Source organism: Hippichthys cyanospilos, chromosome 5 (genome assembly GCF_059441005.1).
Source record: "Hippichthys cyanospilos isolate Australia breed blue-spotted pipefish chromosome 5, RoL_Hcya_1.0, whole genome shotgun sequence".
Taxonomy (NCBI): Eukaryota; Metazoa; Chordata; class Actinopteri; order Syngnathiformes; family Syngnathidae; genus Hippichthys; species Hippichthys cyanospilos.
In genome coordinates, this window is record NC_142373.1 from 4,582,123 (window position 1) to 4,609,308 (window position 27,186).

Sequence of the window (27,186 nt, forward strand, 5' to 3'; positions counted from 1 at the left end):
ATATGAAGAATTTACAAAGATCAGATTTATTTTGTTTTGCTATAGTTATTACAGTGATGACAAACTGTTGGTGCGTTTTATACACAGTAACATAGAAAATACCAGAATTTGACCTGAAAATTAAGGGTGTGTCGTATATATCGGTGTGTCTTTTTATTTGGAGAATTACAGTAATAGATTTTAAAACAGGGATACTTTAGTTAAAGACACAAGAGATTTGCTGCGTTTTCTTGTGACAGAAGAAATTTTTCATTTGATGCAACATTTTGTGTTGCCTTCAGGCAGTCCTTTTCAAATAGTGAGGCAGTCTTCCTTGGGGGTGCGCGAGGCAATGCCGAGGGGAAGGGGGAGGGGGGGAGGGGGGGTGACCCCGGGTAAAAGGAGAATAATTGTGATAAAATAAAGATTGGCACCTTTTTTTTCCAGGCACTTTTAATGCACTTGTTTTTTTTTTGTCTGCTTAGACAAACCTTTAACCTGTATAACTGTGCTTTACATTGCCTTTTGGGGGGGGGCTCTCTTTCCGAGGGAGTGCTTTGCAAAACACACTTGAGAAGCACTGCCTTAAGGGGGCTCATTTTCATTCTCCAGTAAATGTTGGATTGGTCACAGTAGTGGTGGCGTTCTGGAAGAGTGGATTGTCTGCCTGTTAACAGAGAAGTGACAATGTTAAACCGGGTGCACACGGACCAATGTGGCTAATCCTGACAGAACGTCACAAATAATAGACTTGAAATAGTATTCACACCCTTTGACCTTGTACCACATTTTTTGACCTTACCATCACAGATGTCAATCTTATTGTTTATAATCAGCCAACAAAAAGTAACATACAATAGTGAAATGAAATGAATATAGAGTTAGGTACTAAGAGTTGTCAATCAGGTGGACCCGGGATTTTTATTCTGGTTCTCCTGGAATCGTTCCGAATTTTAATGTCGGTGCTAAATTTCGATTCCGAGTGAGCCTGGCAGAAGAAGAATGGATGAAGGAAGAATGAAGAAGAATGAGTAGTTGTGTAAAGCAATCATGTTAGTCGCATGTATGAGAGGATTTCGGCAACTGAAAAGAGTCTTTGTGAAACGAGTCCTTGAGTAATAGGACACTTCATTTTTATTTTTTCTCATTTTCTGTTCCGTTCTATTCCGTTTTCCAACACTTAGACCCTCATCATTTTGCACATAGAGCAAACCGCTACATTGCCATACCGCTTAACACTGCGCTGAGCCACTTGGATCCCCGGGGTAACTACCATAATTCTCCGTGTACAAATCGAGTTTTTTTTCCCCTTATTTTCAACCCCCGTATTGGGAAAGGTCAACTTATACCCACATAACTCAAAACTGACCAATTTTCTCCACATATCCGTGTTTGAATAACATTAATTCGATATACATGATATAGTTATGTATCTGTTTTAGCGTGTTTGCACTTTCAAATGCACTTTCGTCAAGTACCGCCGTATTGCCTCTTTGTTGTCAATGACAATGTTGCATGAATCATTTTTTCCGGCAGACTTTGACACATTATTAAAAGGAAAATATGGACTGACTTGTCTGTCTCCTTCAGTCCTTGAATGTGTGCTTGAACAAGTAAAGATGCCTGCAGGTGGGGTGAGACGCAGTGAAGGGCAACCTTCCACGCTCTTTTCTCACAACAGTTGTCATTTGGGTAAAGAACGTCCCAAGTAAGATGATCAGCAAATGGGTGATCTGCATTTCAAACAAAACCGGGTCCAACCTGTGGAAGCGTAACAAGGATGTTTGTGCAAATGATGAGCAGGAAGGGGAGGGCGTCCGGGATTTAAATGAAAAGAGCTATTTGGCCGAGTCAGATGGTGATGATAACTTTGAGGGCTTTTAGGATTCACATTCAACTGTGTCAAAAAGTAAAGCATTAGAACTACAAATTGTTTTATTGTTGCAACATTAGTTTCAGCATTTGCATCTACGCATGCGCGTGTACATTGCCTCGCACTTGACTCATTTCCGCCTCACCTCCTCCCCACCATAACAGGAGGTAATTCGATATACGATAAAGAAATGCTTCTAAAAGCCGTAATTTCGTCATTTTAATAACACACACAATGTGTTTTAATTGGATAGCCATGAGATATGAAACCACTAAAGTCAGGGGTGGATTTACATTCACATTTTTGTAAAATTCACCCAAATTGAAAAAAAGGGGTGAAAGGGGGGGTCGACTTATGCACAAGGGCAACTTGTACACGGAGAAATATGATAAGTGAGGATGCTATTCATCAATTGAAGCTCAGCATTCAACACCATCATTCCGGATATTTTCATCAATAAACTCTCCCTACTCTGTCCATTTCTGTCTGCACATTGCTGCCAACTTGAGAAAGAGACATATAATATGTTCAGAAGCAATCGGACATTTTAAACTCAGACAGAAACAAAGGCCATTGATGCATTAACCATTAATAACTATATAATAACGTCATTAATGTATTTTAATAATATTGTTTGGAAAAAAAAACGTTGCTTCAGGTCCCATGGAAAAAAAAAAAAAACACTAGTTTAGCCCATCCAACGGTGAACGGTAGCATGCTTAGTTTAAGCAATTGGGTTATTGTATTTTCTTAAGGTTTTAAAACAAAGCTTTCATGATAATATTATAGTTACTGGTTATGAAATTAAGGAACAGAGAAGTTAATATGATTTTTCTAAAATAACTGGTCAGCAACTTGAAAAAAAAAAACTAACTAAAATAAAATTCGTAATCGAGAATCATAACCTCAATTTGCCTAGCAATTGTTGGATGACAAAATGATACTGAGTGGTTTTCAAAGTGGAGTCCCCTTGGCCTGATTACAGGGGGTCTGTGAAATAATATATATATATATATATATATATATATATACATATATATATATATATATATATATATATATATATATATATATATATATATATATATATATATATATATATAGATATAGATATTTGTGTTGATTTAATTTTGTTTTACATTAGATGTGAAAGTATTCATGACTTTTCAATAAAGCAATCAATTCATGTGTATTTTTATGTGTGTTTGTTTTTTCCAGAACTTCTATCCCACGTATTTAATTTTTTTAATTAAATGTTTTAAAAAATTTTGTGACTGAAGGAGGGTGGTACAAAATGAGTCAATTGAGACCTGTTTTCATTCAATAATTTTGGATCCCTTGGAAAAAAAAACTCTCAAAAATAAATATCAATTTATTTTTCTGTCCTGCATACATGGCTAAATAAATAAACAAATAACTAGGATTGAATGCCTAAACTCACAAAAGCTGTGTAAAAATATGTCTTTGGCAGTGAGTTTATATATTTTTAAAAATGCGTTTTGTAACAACAACTGCTTGCTAACGAGGATGAAGCCAGCAACGCTAAAGCGGCCTTTTTTTTTATAGTGCTGTTCTTAACTAAATTGGCAGCAACTTGTTTGGGGGAAATTGACTCAGTTTGTTATAAGAAGGCGTGCAATTTTTTTATTTTCTAAACTACAGTATAGCTGAAAAGTAACAAATATACTTGTCAAATTTAATCTGTTGCTGAATAAAAAGGGGGCGTATATTTGGCTTAAATGATTTTTGTGTTTTGTTTTGTCAAACATTAGCAATGGAGTCCTTGGGAAAATGGATGGATGGATGGATGGATGGATGGATGGATGGATGGATGGATGGATGGATGGATGGATGGATGGATGGATGGAAGGAAGGACGGAAGGAAGGAAGAAAGGAAGCTTGTGTTTTTAATATCCTATTCAAAGCCCATTAGTGGAACTGTGATTGAATGGAATTTAAAATGTAAAGAATAAACTGTCTCACCTCAGCCCATTTGGATTTCTTCTTTTCATTTTCAAACTTCCTGAACTCTTTCAGATCCTTCATGTAGATAAGCAACTTAACCAGCATTAACAACAAGATGCCAATGAGAGCCACCGATGCAATGGAACCTCCAATGATAGCCACAACACTGGGTGATTCTGGACAATCTGAAGCAAAGCATATGAGAATAGGTTTTACATGAAGAATGTACCCAACCGTGTATAAAAAAAATATATATTTTCGAAGACATTTAAGTTGGACTATGCTTATTTGAAAAAGCAATGCAGCATCAATACTTGCTGGTACAACTAATACAACTGTGTGAATTGTTCACACAGCTCGAGCAATTGCTAGTTAGTCAATTGACAGTGACTTGATGAAAGGTTTCCAGTGCAATTAACCCATTGTCACATTTTACGAGGTGGGATCGTACTAAAGCTCTGTTCTAAAAAAAAAAAAAAACATTAACATAATTTTAAATCAAGTTTTCAAGTCATTGACAAAAAAAAAGCTAGGGCCTAGCTTTTTTTGTCAATGACTTGAAAACTCATGGCCTAGCTGCTAGGCCATGGGGCCACAAATACGAAGATATGACCGCAAAGTCAATCATGGAACTGCGGCCTCTAGTGTCCTGGTGCCAAGTGCACATTTGAACGTCCTTATGTTTGAACGTTGATCATTATGGACAATCCATGGACAGAAGTCCGATAACAAAGAAGCGTTCAGGTTCAGATCGCGGGGCCTTTCTTCCCAATCACACTCCTCCAGGACTCATTGCTGTCATTGCCCACGTGAGCATTGAAGTCCACCTGTAGAACGAGGGAGTCCCTCCTTGGCTGCCGCCCAGCTCTCTACACACCGACCCCTTTGGCCCCTCCCACAGGTGGTGAGCCCAAGGGAAGGGGGATTCACGTTATCCTTTCGTGTCCCAAGGATGCAGGCCCAGGCACCAGACATTTACCAACAATAACGTTAACAACGTCATATTATTATTGTTTAGAAACCCTTGTTTCAGGTCCCTGGGACTAACCTACAAAAAATGTTCTTCACAATCATAAATTTGCTCTACAATTTAAGTCAACGGTTCACAAAACTACTTCCCAAAAAATATATATATATATATATATATATATATATATATATATATATATATATATATATATATATATATATATATATATATATATATATATATATATATATATATATATTCCAAGCCTTACATTTCTTTGCAGAATATTAAAAAAAACCTTTGACGTACAGTTGACCTGAATATTATACAGCACTATGACAATCATAGATTAAATAAATGTATGTAATTACATGGAAGCTTACCTCTCTGTTTCAGAATTTCAGCTCTGTACTTATCATCTCCAAATAGTTGATCCAGCTTAAATTTGATCCAACAACCAGTCGTATCCCTTTGTTGGCAGAGCATGCTTGAAATAGTGAATTGATCTACCATTTCATGCAAAATGCTGTCACTGCAGGCCAGACTGCAGTTTTTTTTTAAAGGACCAGATTCAAAGCCAAGGCATTCAATGCAATCTCTGAAATTAAATGAAATGAAAATGTGATTAGGCTCCATTTAAGTCAATAACGTTAACTTTGCTGTATGATTTATATTACTTACAATTTAACTTGACAGGCATCTGGGCAACCAAGGCACGTCTGACAATGAGGACGTTGATATCCATTTTTACACTCACAACGATTACACTTGCAATTCCCTCTGCCATAGCAAATGGTATTATTCGGGGTACGACACCCCTCCTCTGATACTGTACACTGACATACAGAGCCATCAAAGCCTGGGTAGCATTCACATTTGCCGCAGTTGCACTTCCCATTTCCTGTCAGTTGCAAGGAATAAAAATGAAAGGGGTTATTTTGAACAGTTTGTATTTTGAAATAGATGTTTGAGAACAGGACATCATAAATTGTCCTTAGGTGTGATTGGGTGAGTTTGTCTCTGTGTGCCCTGGTTGGCTAGCAACCAGTTGAGGGTGTCCCCTGCCTACTGCCCGAAGCCAGGTGGGATAGGCACCTGCAAGCCTGCGACCCTTGTGAGGATACGCGGCTTTAGAAAATGGAATGATGGATTTTTGAGAACAAATAAGGAATGACAATAAGAAGCCAACAATTGGCGGGCAACGCCCCCATCGCAGACGCTTTTTATTTATTTTTGCCTTATTGTCTGTCTTGAACATATGTCATTCATGAGCATCCATAATCTACAGTAGAGAGGCACTTCTCAACATTGGTAAAGTTTATCTCAAACTTTCATTTAGCCTCGGGGACTTCGGCTTTCTGTTATGCCGAGACAACGCAGCAGCCCCGGCTTCAGGCAAACTGAGCAGCTGGCAAATTAAGTGGCTAAGGCGGAAACGAGTCAAAGGGAGGCCTCCACACAGGCTAAAAGCTAGGGCTACCAGGTCACCGGTACCTAGCCTGCCGCTCACTCGGGAATGATATAGGCGAGCTGAGAACCCATACTAGCATTCATGGTAAGATCAAAGAGTGATGTGTTTTGACTTTACTGGCAGATAGAGGATGGCTACATCAGACTCGGTGATCAAGCTGGAAACACACACTGTTTACCGAACAAACCAGACATTAGCATTCGGTAAACACAGAGGTGGTGGCGTCTGTTTATTTGAATAAATGATGGTGCTCGGACAATTTACTCCAGATATTGAACTGCTGATAGTGAAATGCAGGCCCATCTACCTGCCTCGTGACTTTAGCGCTGTGTTTGTAACAGCTATTTACATAAGACCACAAGCTAACACCACATGAGCGCTAGGCCGGCTGCATGACGTCATCAGCAGACATGAGATCAAGAGATGTATTCATTACTGCGGAGGAATTCAACCACTGCAACCTCAGCACTGTTCTTCCTTAGTACCATCAGCACGTAAGCTTTCCTATGAGGGAAACCAACATTCTGGACCAAGTCTGCAGCATCATGAAAGGTGCTAACTAGGCTGTCCCAAGACCTAATTTTGGAAGAGCTGACCACATCTCAATAGTCCTGTATCTGACTTGTAGACAACTTCTTAAGCAGGCTCCCCCGGTAAGTAAATGACCTGAGTAGAGCCATTAGAGACGCCAAGAGACAGTACAGGCAGAAGCTGGATGATTATTACTACACCGCTGTGCTTCGACACATGTGAGAAGGACTTCAACACATTACTGTCACGGGGAGGCGTGGTGGGGAGAAATGCCGGCATGATTGTGGGGATGGAGGACCCAGGTGCAGAGAGACTCAGGCAGAAAGTATGCGTAGTTGCCCATGTTTAATCAGCAATAGGTGGGCAAGAACAAAAACGGAAAGCTTCTGTTCCCACCTGCTTAGGCCACCACCATAGTGCCTGTCCCCAAGCAAGTCACTGTGACCTGCCTACATGACTACCGTCCCATAGCGCTCACCTCAATCACGATGAAGTGCTTTGAGAGGATTGTCATGACTGATATCAAAAAGCCCATCCCGAACACCGTGGACCCTCTTCAAGTTCCATATTGTCAGAACCAATCCACGGATGATGTAGTCAACACCACCATCCACGCAGCGCTCATGCTCTTAGACTGCAAGGACACATAGGTAAGAATGCGCTTCGTCAATTAGAGCTAAGCATTCAACACACTCATCCTTCACAAACTGACAGATAAACTCCATACACTTGAACTGAGAAGTTAAAAAATTTGAACTTTTGTCGCGTGCCGCGTCTCATCAGCCAATCAGCTTCAGGAACGTTCAACGGCTCACACAGGAATGAATCACGGCGGCTGCTTTCCTCTCACCAGAGCTACCCAACACGGCCAGACAGATGAGCTTTCAATACGAAAACGGAGCCAAGCAAGAGCACTCCCCTGGCTTGGAGAAAGGCGGAAGGGAGAACTTGGGACGACTGGTATGTGCAGCGTTTGCTTCCTTTTTTAACAGCTGTTGAATTGTAGTTACTGTGCTAAGCTAACGATAGTGCAGCACTGACAGCACAGTATTTTGCACGGTATCGGCCATTTTATTGTGACATTGAAACTTTTTTTTTTTGGCAGGCGAATATTGCCCTAAAGCGAGGGACACGCAGTGTAAAAAAAGAAGAAGAAAGGTGCTGTCGGAGAAAATATTGGCTCTGCTGCATTCCGGAAAAGTGAAAGTTCTCAGCAATGCTCTCCTTTCCGGATCCACTCCCCTCCCCTTGAATCTTGAACCAGATCAGGGTGTCTCCCGCCTGCTGCCCGAAGACAGCTGGGATAAGGACCAGCAAGCCATTGTGACCCTAGTGAGGATGAGCGGGGTACAGATGATGGATGGATGGATGGATGGATGGATGGATGGATGGATGGATGGATGGATGGACGGATGGACAACGAGAAGCTGTCTATTGTCATTGCACCTGCACAAGTACAATGCAACAAGATTGACTTAACTGACTTAAACTGTCTGAAAAACAAACAGAGACAATGATAAACAAATAAAACAAGACAAGACAGTCGGGAGGCAGTTCTCTGAGATCCTAGTCGAGAAAAGAGAAATACTCGAAAAACGAGACTTCGGCTATGCCCCAACGAGGGCATAGCATACAGTAAGCCTGGAAAAAATCCCTCAATATGTGGAATGCAGCACATCAAAGTTAAAGTCTGATAGAGAAAAAACACAAGTAACAAAAAAGTTGAAAATGTAGATTGTGCTTCTGATGGTGCTTGAAACCCTCAGAGCAGGCCTTTTAAGCCTCTGACTACATGTCACTGATAGCCCCACTATGAACCCAAATTTTATATACAGTAAAATGGATAAACATACCTCCACATAATTTATTCTGGAACTTCTCACAGTGTTCGTCATCACATTCACAGAAGTCACCATAGTAGCTGCCTCCACTTGCTGTTGTGTGACACTGGCATCTGCCACACACACAATCTCCATGACTTTCACATTCGGCACCACTTGGGCTCAGGCACGATCCTCTCAGGGTCTGTTCATCTTTGTTGCCAACGGAGCACTCACAGAACTGACCAACAGAGCCTTGACTGCAACTTAAGAATGAGAGAAAGTATTAACTCCCCAAAAGATGCATAGATTTTTAAGTTCAATTAATTTGATTAATGCTCATGGACAGAAACACATTAGTTTTACGAGAATAACTTCCTGTAATGCGGTAATGTAATGCATTACACACACAAAAATAGTAATATTTTACTCGATACAAATCAGAGTAGTTTTTTTTTTTCCACCAAATTTGCCAAAAACACATGAGATTGGAAAAGTCCAGGGCAAAATGTTTACTTTCTGTTATTAGTACCTACTACAGCAAAGTTGAGTGTGGCAGCAGCAGACGACAGGTTGAATATGGACAATACGTACACAAGATGGACATGAGCAAATTACTTTCAGTTCGTCAGAGATAAAGACAAAAAGAATATAGTAATTAGGTGCACTTTCGGCATGACACCTAAAGAGCTGTCTACTTCGCCAAATAGAACCAGTAATTTGACATACCATTTAGAGCGGAACCATAGTAAAGTGAAGTTAGCGAAAAGAAAACACATCGAGGATTGAGAGTGGGGATAAAACAAGGCAAGCAAAATTAGCATTCTCTTGCTCAGGGATGCCACTTCTACCTCAAAAGGTTAGGAGACTTCTGGCAGAGTATGTCATATGTAGAAGATATGCTGCTGCTTTCCACAGTGGATTTGCCAGCATTTCAGAAGCAAGATCCCTGTCGCCACTAGCAATAATGACAAGGTAAGCTAACACTAAGTTTCACTGTACAATTGCTATTAATAATAGTCCATAAATAGTTCCAGTCAACGTGTATCAAGATGAAGCATACAAAAACTCATGTTAAACAGTACATTAAACACAACAAAGATGATGTAGGCTAGCTGCTATCATTTGCCCCACCGAAACCAAAGAGGTCGTGTGCGCAGAGAGCTGGGTGGCAGCTAAGGGAGGGGACCCTGGCACACCAATACCGGCAACATAAGGTAGCTCTTGGGTCATGGAATGTCACCTCTCTGGCCCCCCAGCTAGGCGCCTGTACATTGGGGTTTACCCCGGTGGACAAGAGGATAGCCTCCCTCCGCCTCCGCGTGGGGGGACGGGACCTGACTGTGGTTTGTGACTATGCACCAATCACCAGCTCAGAGTACCTCCCCTTTTTGGAATCCCTGGAGGGTGCGCTCTACAGCACACCCTGCGGGCACTCCCTCATTCTGCTGGGGGACTTCAATGCTCACGTGGGTAATAAGAAGGAGACCTGGAGGGGCATGACAGAACCCGAGCAATGTTTCGTTGTTAGTCTTCTGTGCTCGTCATGGATTGTAACAAACACCATGTTCAAGCATAATGGCGCCCAGATGTGCACTTGGCACCAAGGCACCCTAGGCCACAGTTCGATGATCGACTTTGCGGCGGCATGTTTTGGAGGTGAAGAGAGGGGCGGAGCAGTCAACTGATAACCACCTAGTGGTGTGTTGGCTCCAATCGTGGAGGAGGGACGCCAGTCAGACCCTCACGATACGTTTAGGTCTGCTGGTAACATCTGGCAGAATCCCTTGTCAGGAAGCGCTTCATTCCCATCTCCGGCAGAATTTACAGTCGGTCAGTACTGACATTGAAAAGGAAGAGATCAGAGTCTACAAAAACAAATAAATAAATGATACATTAAAGGACACAGCTTACCTGCAAATACCACAGCTTATTCTTCCTTTGCCGTTACAATACTGTTGGCCACTGTCACGTCGATCTTGACACTGACATTCACAGTTTGTAGATAAGGTCACTGTCAGTGTGTCTTTTATACCAAGTGGTCTGATAGAGAATGTCTTGTTATCCATGCATGAGTCTGCTGTTACTGTTACATCAAAAGAAATCTGTGGGGATATTTTTAAGAAACATTCTTAGAAAAGAGCCTTAAGTTGTGTCAGTGACTCATTTCATTTCAGATACTTTTTTTTTCATTTTCATTTTCTGTGTGGGACACTTGACCTATCATTCCAACATGATCAAATGAAATCAGGACCAGTATGTCATTTTTTGGATCAAGATGATTTTGTGAAGCATTAAAGTAGTGTAGTGTATTTTGGGATGTGAATACTGAGCCTTTACTTTTTCTTGATTTCTTTAGGGGTTTGCTAAAATCTCATTTGGGGTATTTTTTGTCAGTGTAACTTCAACATCAGATAACAGAGAACAAAATGCATTCCTCCTGTGGCAGCCCTGGGGGCTGGGGGTTACTGCACCCCTGACCCCACCTGACAGTTAAACCAGTAGCCAGGCACCAAATTTGGCAGAGGTGGACTAAGACAAGAAATTTGAGTGGGATAGGAAGACAAATGTTAGAAGTCTTTTTAAGAAGAGATCAAAGCACCATGTGCTCGCTTGCAATCTTGACTTCATGAGAGTCTGCTTTTAACATCAGCAGTATGAAACTATAGAATAAAAATATTTTTCCAACCAAGATGCCTGAGTCCAAGAGGTCTTCATTTTCAACACCAACGAGCATTGTCCAGATACCAGAAACACGGCTGAGCCAGAACCACTTCAAGCATTAAAGAAGTTCATCACAATAGGCAGCCCACAGCTGCTGCAAAAAATTGAACAATGTGGTTGTGCTTCACTCCTCCCCCCCAAAATCCGCTGAGAGGCAAGCAGAAAAAAATGAAATAAAATAATATTCATATTTTGTTCTCTTCCTGTTATATTATTTCCATTTGGTTAAACTCCTTCCAGTATTGTAGTTTTAGGTTTTGGAGTTTTTATCCAGTCAGAATTCAGCTAACGTGTGTTGCCAGGCTGTATGGAATCTGCCTGAGGCCTTCACAATCAATAATTGCAAGTGTCATTGCACTGTGAGTGAACGGGCACATAGACACATAGACAGATGCAATAGCCAATCAGACTATGAGTATGAGACAGTTAGGCCAGCTATAAAGCCTCAAATTAAACATGACATTTATCAGCTTCTGTAAACAATGCCATTCACTTAGTTCAACATAGAAATAAAAATGATAACTGGAGTAATTAAAAATTTTGGCCCGGCCCTCCACAATATTTTCTGTTTCTTATTTGGCCTATGGTGAAAAATAATTGCCCACCCCTGTGATTTGTAATTTAGCGTACAATCTTGTTAAAGCTTGCCTGGACTTGACTTAATAAAACATTGTGGACCAAAAATTCGAAATTCCCTCTTATTTTTAACTTTTGACAGTATTACATATAGTGACAATAGCTGGTGCGGGTTTATTGATGTTTGAATGCCCCGGAAAATAGCCTGTGTTGTACACGATTAAGGTGATGCAACGCCCAGTAATGTGTATTGACTGCCACTGATATATATCTGTACAATACACACATGTGTATCATTCTCGTGATGGTATGAATGAGATCACTTATGTTATCACTCTACAGTGACAGAGAATTTACCACTGACTTCTCTTGATTTTTTAATCCAGGTCCCAAGCAAACCACGCAAACCATAACTGATGGACTTATGAAACCTTTCGAGGACACCGGTTTGAATAAAAAGTTGCTGTGTGCACACAGACAGTGCGCTTAATGTGGGAGTGGCAAAGAGAATGACATTGATGAAGACATTTGCATGAAAGAGAGGATGAGTACCAAACACTACGTCCTGGTACTCATGTGAGTAACCCACAAAAACAGTTATGTGCACGCCTGCTTATAAGAAAGACACTGGCCAAAAATGGCATCCATAGGAAGGTTCCCAGGTGAAAACCACTGTGTCACAAAGGAACACAAATGCTCGCCTCCCCTTTGCCAATAAACAACTTGAGGATCCTCAAAACGTTTGGAAAAACATTCTGTGGACAGGTGAACTGTTTGGAAGGTGTGCAACCCATCACATCTGATATAAAACTGGCACAGCATTTGGTAAAATGTACATAATTCCATTATGACAGGTGGTGGCAGTGTGATGGTCCACACCAAACGCTATTTGAGGCTTCAAAGCGTACAGTTTTGTATTGTAGTCAATGTAGTCCGCGTGACAGGGCGAGATGGAGCGTCAGGCGACGTGATGGACCAATGGAGTGACGCGAGCGTAATTAGGCGTGACGCGAGAAGTTTAAAATTTTTAACTTTTGTCAACAAAAGTAAATTTTTAACTTCTTGCAGTACGCGTAAATTCGCGACGCACGTTGCGCCATCGCATCCATTGTGTCACCCGAAGCTCCATTGCGCCCGGTCGCGTGAACTACATTGATTACAATTGAAACCTGTCCGCCTCGATCGCTTTCGGTGTGACCGCAAAGCAGCCCTATACTTTGCTTATGCAAGACCAGGACAACTTGCTGTGATTGACGGTCAAATGAATTCTACTGTTTACTAGAAAATCCTGAAGGAGAATATGCAGCCATTACTTTGTTGGGTCCAACTCCTTTTGAGTGTTCTTGCATCATGCAGCAGGACAATGACCCGAAACACACCAACAAGTTCACCGCAGAATATATAAAAAAGAACAAAATTAAGAAAAAATTCTGCAAAGAAGAGTGGTCTAACACTCCACCACAGTGTGTGAAAGATCCATCACCATTCACCATTTATCGCAAATGTGTGATTACTTGTTGCCTCCAAAAGTACTTTTTCAAATAGGGTCAGATACGTTTGTATCCCCCCACCGGTAAATAAATCATTTCAAAACTGCATTTTAGAAATTTTTGCTGTTTCTGTGTTATATTAAAATTGGTTTGATGAAAACACATCTTTGCAAGTGATAAATATGCAAAAAATAGAAATCAGGTGAGGCAAATACTTTTTCACAGCACTGTAAATACTAAACTGCTTTCCACCTTCCTACTTACTGACTTAGCTGCAACATAGGGTACAGTGCAAGTACCACCCTTTTCAGTATGGTACCATTATGTTATGTTGTATTTATTTAATACAAGTAACATTTAGAACAACACAAAGAACTGACCTCTTGTCCCACATGAACGCTGTCACAAACTCCTTTGTTGTCCCCTTCTTGTTTTGGATCATTACAGCGTGGAGTGTAGACAACCCTCACATTTTCAGGGAGCATATCATGAGTTAGAGTAACTTTCGAGGATAATCTCTAGAAATAAAATTGAATTGAGAGATACTGCAAATTTCAAGTACAGAAATAAAATCAAGACTTGGTTTCTTTTCAGGAAAAACACAAACAGTCATTCAAGACTTACATTGTATGCCCTTTCAATCACTTGAACAACATTTCTGGAATCTCTTGACAGAACCTCCACTTCAGATTTTGGGATCATTTTGGAGAGTTGCTATGGTAAAATTAAGTATACCATCAAAAATCATTCAACGCACTTCCCAACAACAACGACTACATATTATAAATACATTGATTATTTTACCTTGTACATGTTTTCCACATCGTTTGTCACAGCAAATATGGGCTGAATATTTTCTTTTTCCAACTGCTTGGCGACTTGTCCAACAGATGGGTAATCCTTCACATTAATATGATTAAACAAATTTAAACTGTTCACACACAAGTTACTGCATTTTGGTCATCTTGCAATTAAATTTTGACATTTTAACACTTGTTGCTCCAAAGCAAATAAAAACAAAAACAAAACATATATAAATACAAATATATATCTTCTTCTTGTTACTACAATTTCAAAAACTGATGGTTAACACTTTAAGTGCCAAAGTAGCAATAATGCACCAAACAACTTTTTGCAGTATCCCTTAATTGCTAGCCATTTTCACACTACAACCTTTTGAAATACCAACACAAAATATTTTATTGAAAAAAAAAACTTTATATGCACTATAAATACAAACTTATTTCATGCACTCCATTTATATAGACCCTGTTTTTGAATGCCCATCCCCAAGTGTGCCCACACATACCATGTCATTGCTTTTAGTATAAAGATTGTATTTCATGTGGCATTGTTCATCATTTGGTTCCAGAATACCGGCCAATTTTCCATCTCCAGCCATGTGGAATCCATCATCGGTTGCCAACACAAGCAGTCGAGTGCTACTGTTCCTCCAACCTATTTTGTTCTAACAACAACACATATTTTAAACCCTTTTTAATTAAAACACAATATTACATTCAAAACTACTTTCAATTTAACTCTGTCTCATTGTTTTCCTACCTCACTTTAATATAGTTAGGGCACTACAGCAAACCAGGTTTTCCTGGCACTGCTAAGAAAATTATTTGAATAGAATAGAATACGGTGCCTTTATTGTCATTTTACAGGTGTCCAACGGAATTGGGGATTTGAAGAGCTAAGAGCTGCTACCATCCTATAGCTTGACTTACAACAACACAGTACAGTATAATGCAATGCAATGCAATACAACACAATATGTTACGATACAATGCGATTCAAAGTTTTCTTTCATTTACTAAGTGGATCAGAGATGTCAATATCACAGCATTTATGATGCCATATTGAAAGTAAACAAACAGCTGTAGCGACCGTTGGTGAGCGATATACATACAGTACATTGGCTATTTACAAACATACATACAAACATATAAACAAAAGTAAAGTTCTCAAATCCTATCCAGATCGCTGAAACACACATCCCCACACTGTGCATGACAATTTTGCCGCCAATCAAGCCCTGCACCGCGCAGTTGACCGAGTTGCAACACGTTCCCAACTTGCTTCCATCTTCGGCTCGGCCGTGTTCCAACAAGTACTGGATGACGCAAACAGCCCCCCATGGATGACTGCATGAGCGTCACGGTGACAGTCGCACGGTGCCGACTTCACTACCATGAGTCCCATCAAAGTCCGTATCAATCCACACACATTCCTCTGAATGTGCAATGAGCACATACTCCTCTGCTCCGGCAAATATTGCACCCAAAACGCTGACAAAAAAAAAACGAGAGCTCACGCAGAGCTCCCAAACGGCCCATACACATCAATTCGATGTCGGAAGTTGGAACACGTCGTGCATCATCAGCTTGATGTTCTGTAGTGATTAGCAAAACACCATCAGAAAGTCAGTGTTGCTGGCGGGGGGTCGGGAAGAGGCTTTGGGCCGATTCAGCATGTTGACTCGGGTCAGCTCGTCGGAACCATTAACTTCTGAGTGGTAAATTAAACTAGCGAATCAGTGCACAGGATGAAACGAGGGCAGAAGCAAACATGGAAGAGGAGTCTCTGGGAAGAACGCACGCACATGTTTTATTTTCTACTTACATCTTCAACGTCGTACGCAAATTGATGACATGGCTACTTGGACAAAGGAAAGCGAAGAGGAATTCATCAGCATGTACTTCTATTAGACTAAAACAAATTAAAACCTGACTATCGCTCACTCATAGGTTCGTGAACATTTTTTTCCAGCCTGTCATTCATTGCTTTATAAGATAAGACAGAATGTCTTGTGATAATATTAGTCGATTATAATGCGTGAGCTCTTACCCCACAAACAGCAGCTTGCATCATTGCATCAAGACTCCCTTCAGGAGAATCCAAATTCCCAGAAATCAACTGCTCTCTTACTTTCTCTTTGAACTCATCAATCCTTGGCGTCATACTAAGCACATGCCGGTAGCCAAAGGTAGCTTGACACTGGTGATTCTCATCACATGGCTTTTGCAGTTTGTTCTTGTTGGTGTTGGTGTACGGAAGGACTGTCTTATCAACAAAGGCACCAAACCCTAAAGGTATAGAAATGATATTAGTCCCATACTTATGTTTCTTCTTGAATTGTCCGTCTACAAGATTATTGAGGAGGTAATATTGTAACAGTACCAATTTGAGCATGTTCGGTAATTTTCCTGAGAGCTGCTAAGAGATCTTGTCCAAGTTCTTTGACATTTTCTAAGTCATCCCTCATTGAGAAAGACAAGTCCATCAGGTAGTAGAGATCCACTGGATAGCCCTGAACTCTTTTAAACGAGACTGAAAATGTGGTTGAAACCCCTGTGCAGATAAAAACAAAAAAAGAAAACAAATGGAAGCACAAAACAAACATTTACAGATATGATGTAGTTTGCAAAGAATCACATGATCCTCATGGAACACAGTTGTGCTTTGTCTTATGTATGCCAAATTTTTTCAAAGAAATACTTTTTTTTTTTGGCTGTAAATTACCATTCAGTATGGTGCACAAGAGAGTGAAAGGTGCAAGTGATTGTGCCGTTTGAAAATGCTTGAAAGTGTAGCAGTTCCAACGATGTCTGGTGAACTCTTTTGGGCGAAGTTCAGCATTGGCTGGGGTTCGGGAAGTAGCCGTCCCAAAGACCATTCTTTCTTACTTTTCCAAATGTGGCCCCCTTTTTCATTGAACTACCCACAAATTCTGATGACATCTTACTAAAATGTGAATGCATGCTAAAAATATTAAAAATGTTTAAAAAAAAAAAGATTTTTCAAATATGAAACAATATTTTGGACATGTTAATATCAGGGGTGGGCAACTTAATTTTTTTTGCTGATCCGACATTTGTCAGAGCCCTACCCCCTTTCCATCATCGTCACTGTCATTTTTTTCAAGCCAGATGAAATTGTAATCGTCGTTCCATCAGCCTGTCAGTGTAGTTTTGCCCAAACGCCTGAGGTTGAATTTACAAAAAAAATGTCTTCAATTAGGGAATTAAAAAAACTTCTATCTTGCATTTCATGGCCAAGAGCCGATTAGAGAAAGAATGCTCATTTGTTCTGCCTTCATTGGTTACTTGAAAGAGTGACCGCCTTACAGTGAATTATCACCAAGCAATTTCTCCATGTAAAATATATGTGAAAAGTAAAATAACACAGAAAAATCTCTGCTTAATTCTAAACGTTACTTTTAATTTTTGGTCGGCAGGACTGTGTACATCATGAGTTTGTTTTTTTTAAACCAGGACTGGGAAAGGAAGCAACTACAAATAAATCTCTGGTAAATTCAGCTGTGTAATAACTGTGAATCACAAGTGGTGAATTGAACCAGTCCAGTTTATTCACTCAACTGGACATATTCCTCCCTTGCTTGCTGGTGCTATTAAGTGACTATTGTCACAATGACTGCAGACTGATTGAAATTTGTACTACAAAGATGAAGCAATAGAGCAGATACTGTAAATTTGCAGGTTAGCTGAAATATTCTTCAGTAAGGAAAAAGGGGCATGGCGGGCTGAGGGATGTCTGACGGACAGACGTTTGATGTAACATCTATCTGCGTTTGCAATGACGGATGAAAATAGCAATTGTGACATTTTCATTTCTTTTTTCTTTTTTTTTCATTATTACCATCAGTCTGTCGGCAAAACGGGCGTCCATCGGTGACGGACAGTGGGTCGGTGCTAACTAAGTGCCCACCTCTGGTTACCATACAGTACTGTATAGATCAGTGGTGTCAAACATACAAATTGTGGTCCAAAATCTGTCTGTTTTTTGGTACAATTAAAGAATAAAAGCAAATGGAGAACCCTGGCTTTGCATTTCTACAGTGCACATTGGTCAGGGACCCTGCTATTAATGCGTAAAGGTAAATTCAAGGCTGAACTGGATGAATTCTATTCCACACCTTTTAATGGGAAAAACCTTCAGTTTACTTATTTCAATTAGCAAACAATGTGAGAACAAATTCATTGTGAGCCATTGTTAAACTGAATAGTATGGTCAGAAGCTATGTGATTATGAAATGGTAGTCATGACATTAAAAATTAATTATTTTGGAGAAAGACATATGACAGACTTTTACTTTGACAAATCCGAAATCAAACTTACCAGGTCGCAATCTTAGACTAATCTTCTGTGGCCTTAGCTGAATGGGCTCCTGCATATTGAATGATGTGGACAAAGGTTCATTCTCGTCTATCTGTTGACTGCTCGCAGGACTGATAATTTCTATTTCCTCGCAGCCTCTTTCAATCAGTTTAGCAGGGGTTTCGCAGCGGGCTGACTCTTGCTCACCTGCTTTGGTGAAATTCTTTTAAGATGAAAAATAAAATAAAAGAATTAGAACAACTTTTTTTCACTTCATATTTTTGTATATGCACATCAACTGCAAAAACAAGACAATAGCACACCTCTACGACCCATCACAATCAAAGAACACCATGATTCAGTGCTTTGATTATATTTACATGTATAATTAAAAATTACAATTATAGGAATTATATTGAGACTAAATTCAATCAATATTTCATGACAATTATTGGTGTTAATGCAGTCTATAGACATCAAATTCATTCTTGTTAAGGGATCACAAACAATATAATTTTATGTCAAATGGGCCAGACAAGTCAAATCACAGCATAACTCATTTTTAAGTGCAATTGAACACTACTATCAACAAATCTGAAGAAATTTAAATATTTTCCTAAAGAAATATTTTCCTATATTTTTCTCATATAATATAGTTGTGTTGCTCTCGGTTAAAATAAACTTTAAGTTTTAGGAATATTTTAAATACCTTTTCCATGTTATAATAATTACATTTAATAAAAACCTCAATTTGTATGGACAGCAAAGTAAGAATTTCAATGTACAGAGAAAAGTTTTTCTACAATGTGCACAAGAAAATAAATACTTTGGCTTGACTTGAAACCATATAGAGCAGGGGTGTCAAACTCATTTTAACGAACAGGCGGTATGGAGAAAAATCTATCCTCAACCTGGCTGGACAGGTAAAATAACACTATATAGGTTAAAAAACAATCTATGCTAATAATATACAGCACCATTTTATTCAGTTTCAAATCTTTGCAATTCATAATGTTGTACAACCACAGATTTGGATTGGGGCATTTTTCTTCCTCTGGATATTATTCTTTCATTGAATTCAATTGTTCTGTTAAATACAAAATGTGTATATATGAACAAGTGGAAACAATATCATAGAAAATTTGCATTTGTTTCATGAAACTTAAGAAAAAAAAATATATATCGTGATACATGGAGGACCCAAAAAGAAGTTAAAGGAAGTTTAATTTTATTATGTATTTACAGTATTTATTTATTTTTACTTTTCAACAATATATTTACAGTTGACCCCTGGTATTTGGGTGCTATTTGGGTTCAGGTCAGTGTACAGTTCTACATATAATTAGCATGAATTATTCTGCCCTTCGGAAGTGAAGTACCACCTTTGTTGTTTTAGATTTGTACATAGACTTAATTAGAGCACCCTCTTCTGGTAACTTCGAAATATTGCTTTTCTCAGTAGACGTGAGTTATCCAATGTGGCCACACACAAGGAAGACAGGTTAATGTTCTGGATTGCTGATCTTATTTTGTTTTGCCTTGGACGAGAATTGTCCATAAGTACACAAGTTGTAAAAATTTTGACACTGTTCATTTGTTTTGTTTATCGTTGGAGACATTGAAAATAAGAGTATTTTCTCGTTGTGCAACTTGTGAGCTCGAGAGATGCTATGTATCTTTAGCTGATTACGTGTTTTATTTTTCTAGTTTTACGGCGACCTAAAGAGGGTAATGGTTAAAGACCATCGTTCAAATAAAGCAGACCAAAAGGAAAGAAAGTCTGGTTGTCTGAAACGTCGTTATCCAGCCATCTAGCTGGCAAAAAACCCGATGCTTCGAAGTGAGGACGACATAGTAAAAGGACAAGCAGCGCAGCGGGCCTAACCACGAGGATTCAGCATACTGATCATGAGCCTACGGTCTGAAAAGCAGGACGTCGCAGACGACATGAAGAGCAAAGATGATGCCAGTAACGCAGGCTCCCAGGTTCAGTCTATCCGCTCTCAATCATTCGGACGCTAGTTCTGCAGCATTAAAAGCAAGGGCTAAAGCAAGAAGTTACGAATAAACGAAAGTCAGGAAAATTTAAACGACAAACATGAAACGGTATGAGTGAAGTGTCAAGCGCAGGTGAATGCTCGGTGCCGCCGTCTTTTTAATTTTCCCTCAGCATGCGTTGCATATTTTTGACCTACTATTCCAATATGGAGCAGCAAGAAGTTACGAATAAACGAAAGTCAGGAAAATTTAAACGACAAACATGAAACAGTATGGGTGAAGAGTCAAGCGCAGGTGAATGCTCGTTGCCGCCGTCTTTTTAATTTTCCCTCGCCATGCATTGCATATTTTTGACCTACTATTCCAATATGGAGCAGCAAGAAGTTACGAATAAACCAAAGTCAGGAAAATTTAAACGACAAACATGAAATGGTACGAGTGAAAAGTCAAGTGCAGGTGAACGCGCGGTGCTGCCGTCTTTTCAATTTTCCTTTGGCATCCATTACATATTTTTGACCTGCTATTCCGATAAGGAGCAGCAAGAAGTTACAAATAAAGTCAGGAAAATTTAAACAACAAACATGAAATGGTATGAGTGAAGAGTCAAGCTCAGGCGAATGCACGGTGCCGCCGTCTTTTTAATTTTCCCTAGGCATGCATTACATATTTTTGACCTGCTATTCCTATATGGAGCAGCAAGAAGATACGAATAAACGAAAGACAGGGAAATTGAAAAGACAAGCATGAGTGTGCCACACACTCTGAGTCCTCAAAAAAAGTGTGCCACACACTCTGAGTCGTCAGTCCTCAAAAAAAAAAAAAAAAAACATCGGGTTGGGCCAGCAAATCAAGTTAATTCATCGGGCTGGGCCGAGTCTGATCAGGGTAGTTATCAGGCTCCTGCAGTGGTTGCAAATGAGCTGATCAGCAGAATCAGGTGTGATGGGAAGAGGAGACATTGAAAACAACCAGAATCCGGCTCTAAAGCTCCTACCCCTGAATAAGGCTGTATAGTTGTTGAGACCTGCATCTTCCTATCTATCTGCATCCTGGCATTAATAAACTAGTTCAGGGGTCTCCAAATCTGGTCTTCGGGAGCCCTTCTTGATCATTTGAACCAGGTGCATTGGAAGGGGGTTTGCATACAAACTCTGCTGGTTTGCCAAAACAATCCCTTTGGCTAATTTTAATGTATTGTGACATGCTAAGAAAGGTTATAACCTCAAATCTTTGACTTGGACTTCCAGATGGAGTCTTTATGAAGGATTGTGACAGAAACCAAGAAAGGTTCTACTATGAGGACATGCTGAATAACACTAAATTCTAGTAAGCACTTTCCACACCGCATTTGGCAGAGCAAAGCACTCCATTGTCAAACCCATTTCTTGCATATGCGGTGAAGGACAGCGACCACGGAACATAGAGCAGTGCAAGTGCAATGAGTTTTGCTCTGGTGGGGGGGGGGGGGGGGGGGGGGGGGGGCAATGCCAGGGGGGAATGTGGATGACCCCAGGGAAAAGGATTTGGTTTTACCATGTGAAGTGTAATTGTGATAAAATAAGGATTGGCATCTTTTTTTTATGGCACTTTGATGTACAGTACTTGAGTTTGTTTCTGCTTCGACAATCCTTCAACCTGTACAAATGCAGTAAAAAAATAGTCAGCAGTTCTTGAAAGTTTTTTTATTTTTTAATATATTGTTTTGTTCCTTGTGTCACTGGTAAAAAGGAAATAGTTTTAGGCACACTTATTCAATTTGTATATATAATAATGGTATTTATGATCGGCGTGGCAAGTGGGGGGTGAAATACATCTGCAATTACCACATTTTCAGTTTCTCAAGTTTGTAGTGTGTATATTTCCTTAAATATCCCTCCTCTGTCAGACAGATTCAGCCTAAAATCAGCTCACCTAGAAGATCAAATAATCAAATGGAAAAATTACAGATTGTGCTTAAAACATACCAGTTGTTGACACCAAGCGCAGTACGGCCCGGATCGAATACAGTCATTGCAGGAGTTTACAATGGACTTAAAGCAAACCTCTTCTTTTTGACACAAACCTACAAATAAAAAGACATTAAAAAAACATACTTCTACATGACAAATATCCCTTTGGAGGTAAACTGTATGAAGGAAGTCATAAAAAAATAAGACCATAGTTCCCAACCTTTATTGAGCCAAGGCACATATTTCACATCACAAAAAAAGACTTCATGGCATACCCACTAGGCCAGAAGTACCCAAATTTCTTTGCCCCATGAATTTTATAACGCTATGTGGACAGTCCATGCGGGTCAGTACTTGGCCCTCAATGCTTTACCATCTAAATGCTTCCACTTGGTGATATTACACATAAATATACCATCTTTATTGCTATGTTGATGATACCCACGTGTACATGCCATTAGAAATGTCAAATCCACGCAAAAGGAGGCCCTTCTTACTGATTCAACCCATCTCTGGGAACAAACCACTGTAAAACAGCGATGTGGATTATTCACCCCACTAATCATCGGAACCTGTTTAGGGACGCTATACTGAGTCTTGATGAAGGTAGTATTACTGTGGAGATGGACTGACAGGGCCTGATTGAGGAGGACCTTACCTGAAGGATTCCATCTGCATCATGTCACCTTCATAAAGAACACTTATTGTTTAATATGGCACAATGTGCTATTTTAACTTTCGGCAACCATAGCAGCCTGGAAGGGGGTCCCATCCCAGCTGCAGTCCCTTCTTGTTATGGTTCGGGTGTTGTGTTTTGTTTTAGGGTAATGTTGACTAAACTGAGCACATAATTAAATACCACTCAACTATTCCATTACAGGTCTTCTATTTTGGTTTGGAATGGATTCCTCAAATTGACTTGAATGTTTTTTAGCCAACTTGCCTTCCACACATCCTTCACAGAAGGGAATGTCTTTTTCACTCCATTCACCATCTTCATATTTCTAAAATCAAGTTTAAACTTACCATTTGGAGCTACTGACAGCAAGACAGACAGGAAGACAAATGGCAAATGATGATTCATGTTCTGTCAAAAACATAAACTGAATTATTGTCCAAACAAATAAACTGCATATCGTAGCTATGCATGTGAGTGAGTTGACCTACATGTCCCCTAGGATTGACAAGAGACCACTGGTTTCCTCCTGCATTCCAAGTCGAGTAATCTAACACTCCATATTTGTGATTGTTAGAGTGAACACTAACGGTTGTTTGCCTACATGTGCCCTGCGAATTACCTTGCGACTGTAGCCTGTCTCTTCACACACAAGACATGGACACAGGCTCTAGTAAGCCTGCAATCCTAATGAATATAAATGATTCAGACAGAGAATGGAAGAATGAATGGCGGTGGTTTTGCGCCATGATAAAAATACCTCTTAACAATTTTTTTTCAATAAATGAATGGAAGAATGAATGGCAGTGGTTTTGCGCCATGATAAAAATACCTCTTAACAATTTTTTTTCAATAAATGAAATGGACTGATTTTATACTCAACGAACTTTTTAAACTGATTCAGTTGTTGGTTCGGGAAATATTTTACAAAATAAAAAGAGATGTTTGCAAATTTCTTGTTTTGATTCAATGAAAAGATCATCTGTCTGCTGTCAGAACGGCAGAATGGTGGCCGACATACTGTGTTGAATTAACTCTCAAGTGGGTTAGTTTTTGTACAGTTCTAAATATATTATTCTGCTAGTGACACTTTCAATTTATACATAAACATTAAATTATTCGATTATTGACTAATATAAGTTGAAATCATTCATTTAAAAAGTTAAATTAAAATACAATAAGGACGTAAACACATTGTTAAACTAAATTAAAGCAACCACGATAGCCTCTTTTTTGTGGCTAGAATTGAAACATGAGTTAATCTAATGTCATTCAGGATTTACATTATTGTTTACAAAAAACTTATTTTCTGGCTATCGCTATAGTCTAATACAAATCACAATGTACTTAATGAAACTCATTGCCAGTGACTCATGAAAGGAATACAAGTTTTTGAAGAACTGTCAAACTACTGGAAAATTAAAACAAAAGCTCAACTCAACGCTGTGGCTATGTCATCGTATTTCTGGTTGCATGTTTTGGACACTGGGGTGAAGAGAGGTGGAGGGGATGCTGGTCAGATCCTGCAGACCCAAACGTATCGTGACGTAACGTAATGTATTCCAAAAACAATTCTACCACCTCTGGTCCTTTGTCAATCTTTTCACTCTAGTGGAAATTTTTGTGGAAGGTAAAAGCATGTAACCCACGGGGAGGAACATGGAGCAAGCACCTAAGAACATGTAATTGAATAAATGAGACGACCCCATTGCTTGCTTGTACTGTAGGTTTCTTGCACATGATATCAGCTTGTTAACTTGCCGCTTAGTGTGATGGTCTACGGACAAAAACAGCAAACAAAACCAAATACCCCATCAAGCTTAATCTGTCATTTTAGACAAGGTTATTTATAATTCGGTGGTATGTCAGTGACAGACTAAGAGAGTTTTTGCCAGTACCAATGGTATGCCCACCTCATAATTATAAAAAAAAAAAAATAATAATAATAATAATAATAAATACTGTATTACTAAATATTAACAAGCCACCTCATAATAATAATAATAATAATAATAATAATAATAATAATAATAATAATAATAAATACTGCATTACTAAATATTAACAGGCCACTGGTTAGCACGTCCACCTCATAGTTCAGGGACCCGAGTTCAAATCCACCGTGCTCCGGCCTTCCTGTGTGGAGTTTGCATGTTCTTACTGAACCCGCGTGGGTTTTCTCCTTGCACTCTTCCGCCACGCTTCCTCCCACACTCCAACAACATGCACGGCAGGTCTTTTGGACATACTAAATTATCCTTAGGTATGATTGGGTGCGTGAACGGTTGCTCATCTCTGTGTGCCGTGCAATTGGTTGTAACAGTTCAGGGTGTTCCCCAAATACTGTCCGAAGCCCACTGGGATAGGCACCAGTAAGCCTGCAACCGTTGTGAGGATAAGCAGCTCTAGAAAATGCATGGACGGATTAACAGGGCAAACATATAATCTGTTTGGGCTGTTTGGTTGTGTTTGGTAGTCATTCACGCATGAACCACCACTGGTGCAGTGGAGTCCCAACATAGCAAAAAAGAAGATAAAGAACTTTCCCTGAAAGATATGTCTATAATCCTTAAAAAGATCTTATTTTGAATTATAAATTATTATTATCATTATAAATTAAGATGAATGCTTTCCTATTTGTTTGTTGATACATAAGTATCCTGCATACAAAGTTAGGATAGTGCTCTTCATACTGTTTGTGCACTGCTACAAGTTCCTAGCAAACCGTCAGTAATATACTCTACTGTAAATGTATACATCAGCCTGAAATATGTCTAACTACCTGGACAATTATACTACTTTATTGTTTGTTTTAGCCTGCAAATCCGTCCTAATCCATCTGCTATCCATTACTGAGTAAATGTATTTTACAATAATGTTTATTTCTATTTTTAGTCATATTTCACCACAAGTTCCAGTTAATTCAATCAACTTCCTCATAGAAAACAAGAAATGTCTGCTCGCTTTTTGCATAAGTGTAAGTCAGATTTGGAAACACCAAAATTGTACATTGCAAGAATAAGGAAGATACTTTCGGTCTTTTGATCTGTAACTCAAAGTTAGATGAAATACTGCCAGGCAGGAAGTATGACAACCACATGAGTGATGAGAACGGCATGCATACTACAACAACTTAATGTGCATTTTACTCAGAAAAGCAGCCACTTAGAGTTCTTTCCCATTAGGATACTGGCACATCAAACAATAACCTCTAAAATTTAAACGTTTAGGAAACCAGCCAATAATCCCCTAAAATATAAATGTTTCTTCTAGCAACCAGCTCAGGGTGTCCACTGTCGACTGCCTGAAGAAAGTGGCTATAGAGAATGGATGCAAATTTTACCAACCTCCCAAAGCAGAGAAGTCTTGTGTTGTTTTGTGGTTAAACTCTTTATGTACAGTTTTCGTTTCTATTTTTCCCCATCAATTGACTGTTAATGTCAATTTTAAAATACAGGAAAAAACATTGGTTTCCATTTCTCAGACTACTAAAAAGTATGCTTAAGCTTTTTCTTGTTCGGTCATGTTTTGTAATCATTCAACTGCAACGTTTTTAAAGTTAAATATTGTGCTTTTTGATTAAATACTTCCACTTTCAGTAGTTATGAATTACCATACATGCTATTTGTCAAAAAAACAAAACAAAACAAAAAAACAACTATGCCGTATTACTTGGTTAAGCTTGAGGTCATGCAACAGATGTCTTACTAATTTTACTGAGTATTTTATCTAAGCGTAAAATTCCAATGCGGAAATTCTTTCAACTGTGTTCATACTCCAAAGCCATAACAAGTGTTTTAATATTGTAGTGGTATATTTATTTAACCAAACTAAATAAATGCAAATCTCATTCCTCAGCAAGTTAGTCAACAGCATGTTGCTTTTATTCGTTACCTGTATATATGAAACCTAAAAACACTCACATGATTGAATAACAATTAGATTTCGGTAATAATTTACCATAAAACAAATTCTAACTTACAAGAATGAGGAAGATGCCTGCTGCCTCTGCGTGACTGTTATGCTGAAGACAGCTTGAC

The 27,186-nt window shown here is 39.2% G+C and overlaps 1 protein-coding gene and 1 long non-coding RNA gene across 3 annotated transcripts; one reads left to right on the forward strand and one right to left on the reverse strand.

The window, feature by feature from the left end:
- Nucleotides 1-27,186, reverse strand: itgb2 (integrin, beta 2). 2 transcript variants are annotated; one of them, XM_088415313.1, is made up of 16 exons: nt 27,129-27,186; nt 23,497-23,557; nt 22,486-22,583; nt 18,545-18,746; nt 16,586-16,756; nt 16,253-16,491; nt 14,709-14,867; nt 14,204-14,299; nt 14,024-14,113; nt 13,780-13,917; nt 10,524-10,714; nt 8,643-8,875; nt 5,469-5,688; nt 5,171-5,385; nt 3,836-4,002; nt 1-646 (listed from the first exon to the last, which is right to left on the reverse strand). In XM_088415313.1, the coding sequence occupies exons 2-16, from the start codon at nt 23,552-23,554 to the stop codon at nt 581-583; spliced, it is 2,343 nt and encodes a 780-aa protein (XP_088271439.1). In that variant the 5' UTR covers nt 23,555-23,557; nt 27,129-27,186; the 3' UTR covers nt 1-580. The 2 variants fall into 2 exon arrangements, 1 of the variants encoding a protein (XP_088271439.1); XR_015865647.1 differs by lacking the exons at nt 1-646; nt 3,836-4,002; nt 5,171-5,385 and adding an exon at nt 7,268-8,235 and having other exon boundaries at nt 5,547-5,688.
- On the forward strand, nt 6,926-9,051 carry LOC148423219 (uncharacterized). The gene is made up of 3 exons (XR_015865648.1): nt 6,926-7,439; nt 7,573-7,749; nt 7,895-9,051. It is a non-coding gene; the product is annotated as an uncharacterized LOC148423219 (long non-coding RNA).

Bases quoted from the DNA above. Each gene is read 5' to 3' on its own strand.
- itgb2 (XM_088415313.1), bottom strand. From the start codon at position 23,554: ATGAATCATCATTTGCCATTTGTCTTCCTGTCTGTCTTGCTGTCAGTA. The intron at 14,114-14,203 runs GTAAAATAATCA...ATTTTACCATAG, and splicing joins ATGTGGAAAACATGTACAAG to CAACTCTCCAAAATGATCCC. The intron at 5,689-8,642 runs GTATGTTTATCC...TGCAACTGACAG, and splicing joins CCAGAATAAATTATGTGGAG to GAAATGGGAAGTGCAACTGC.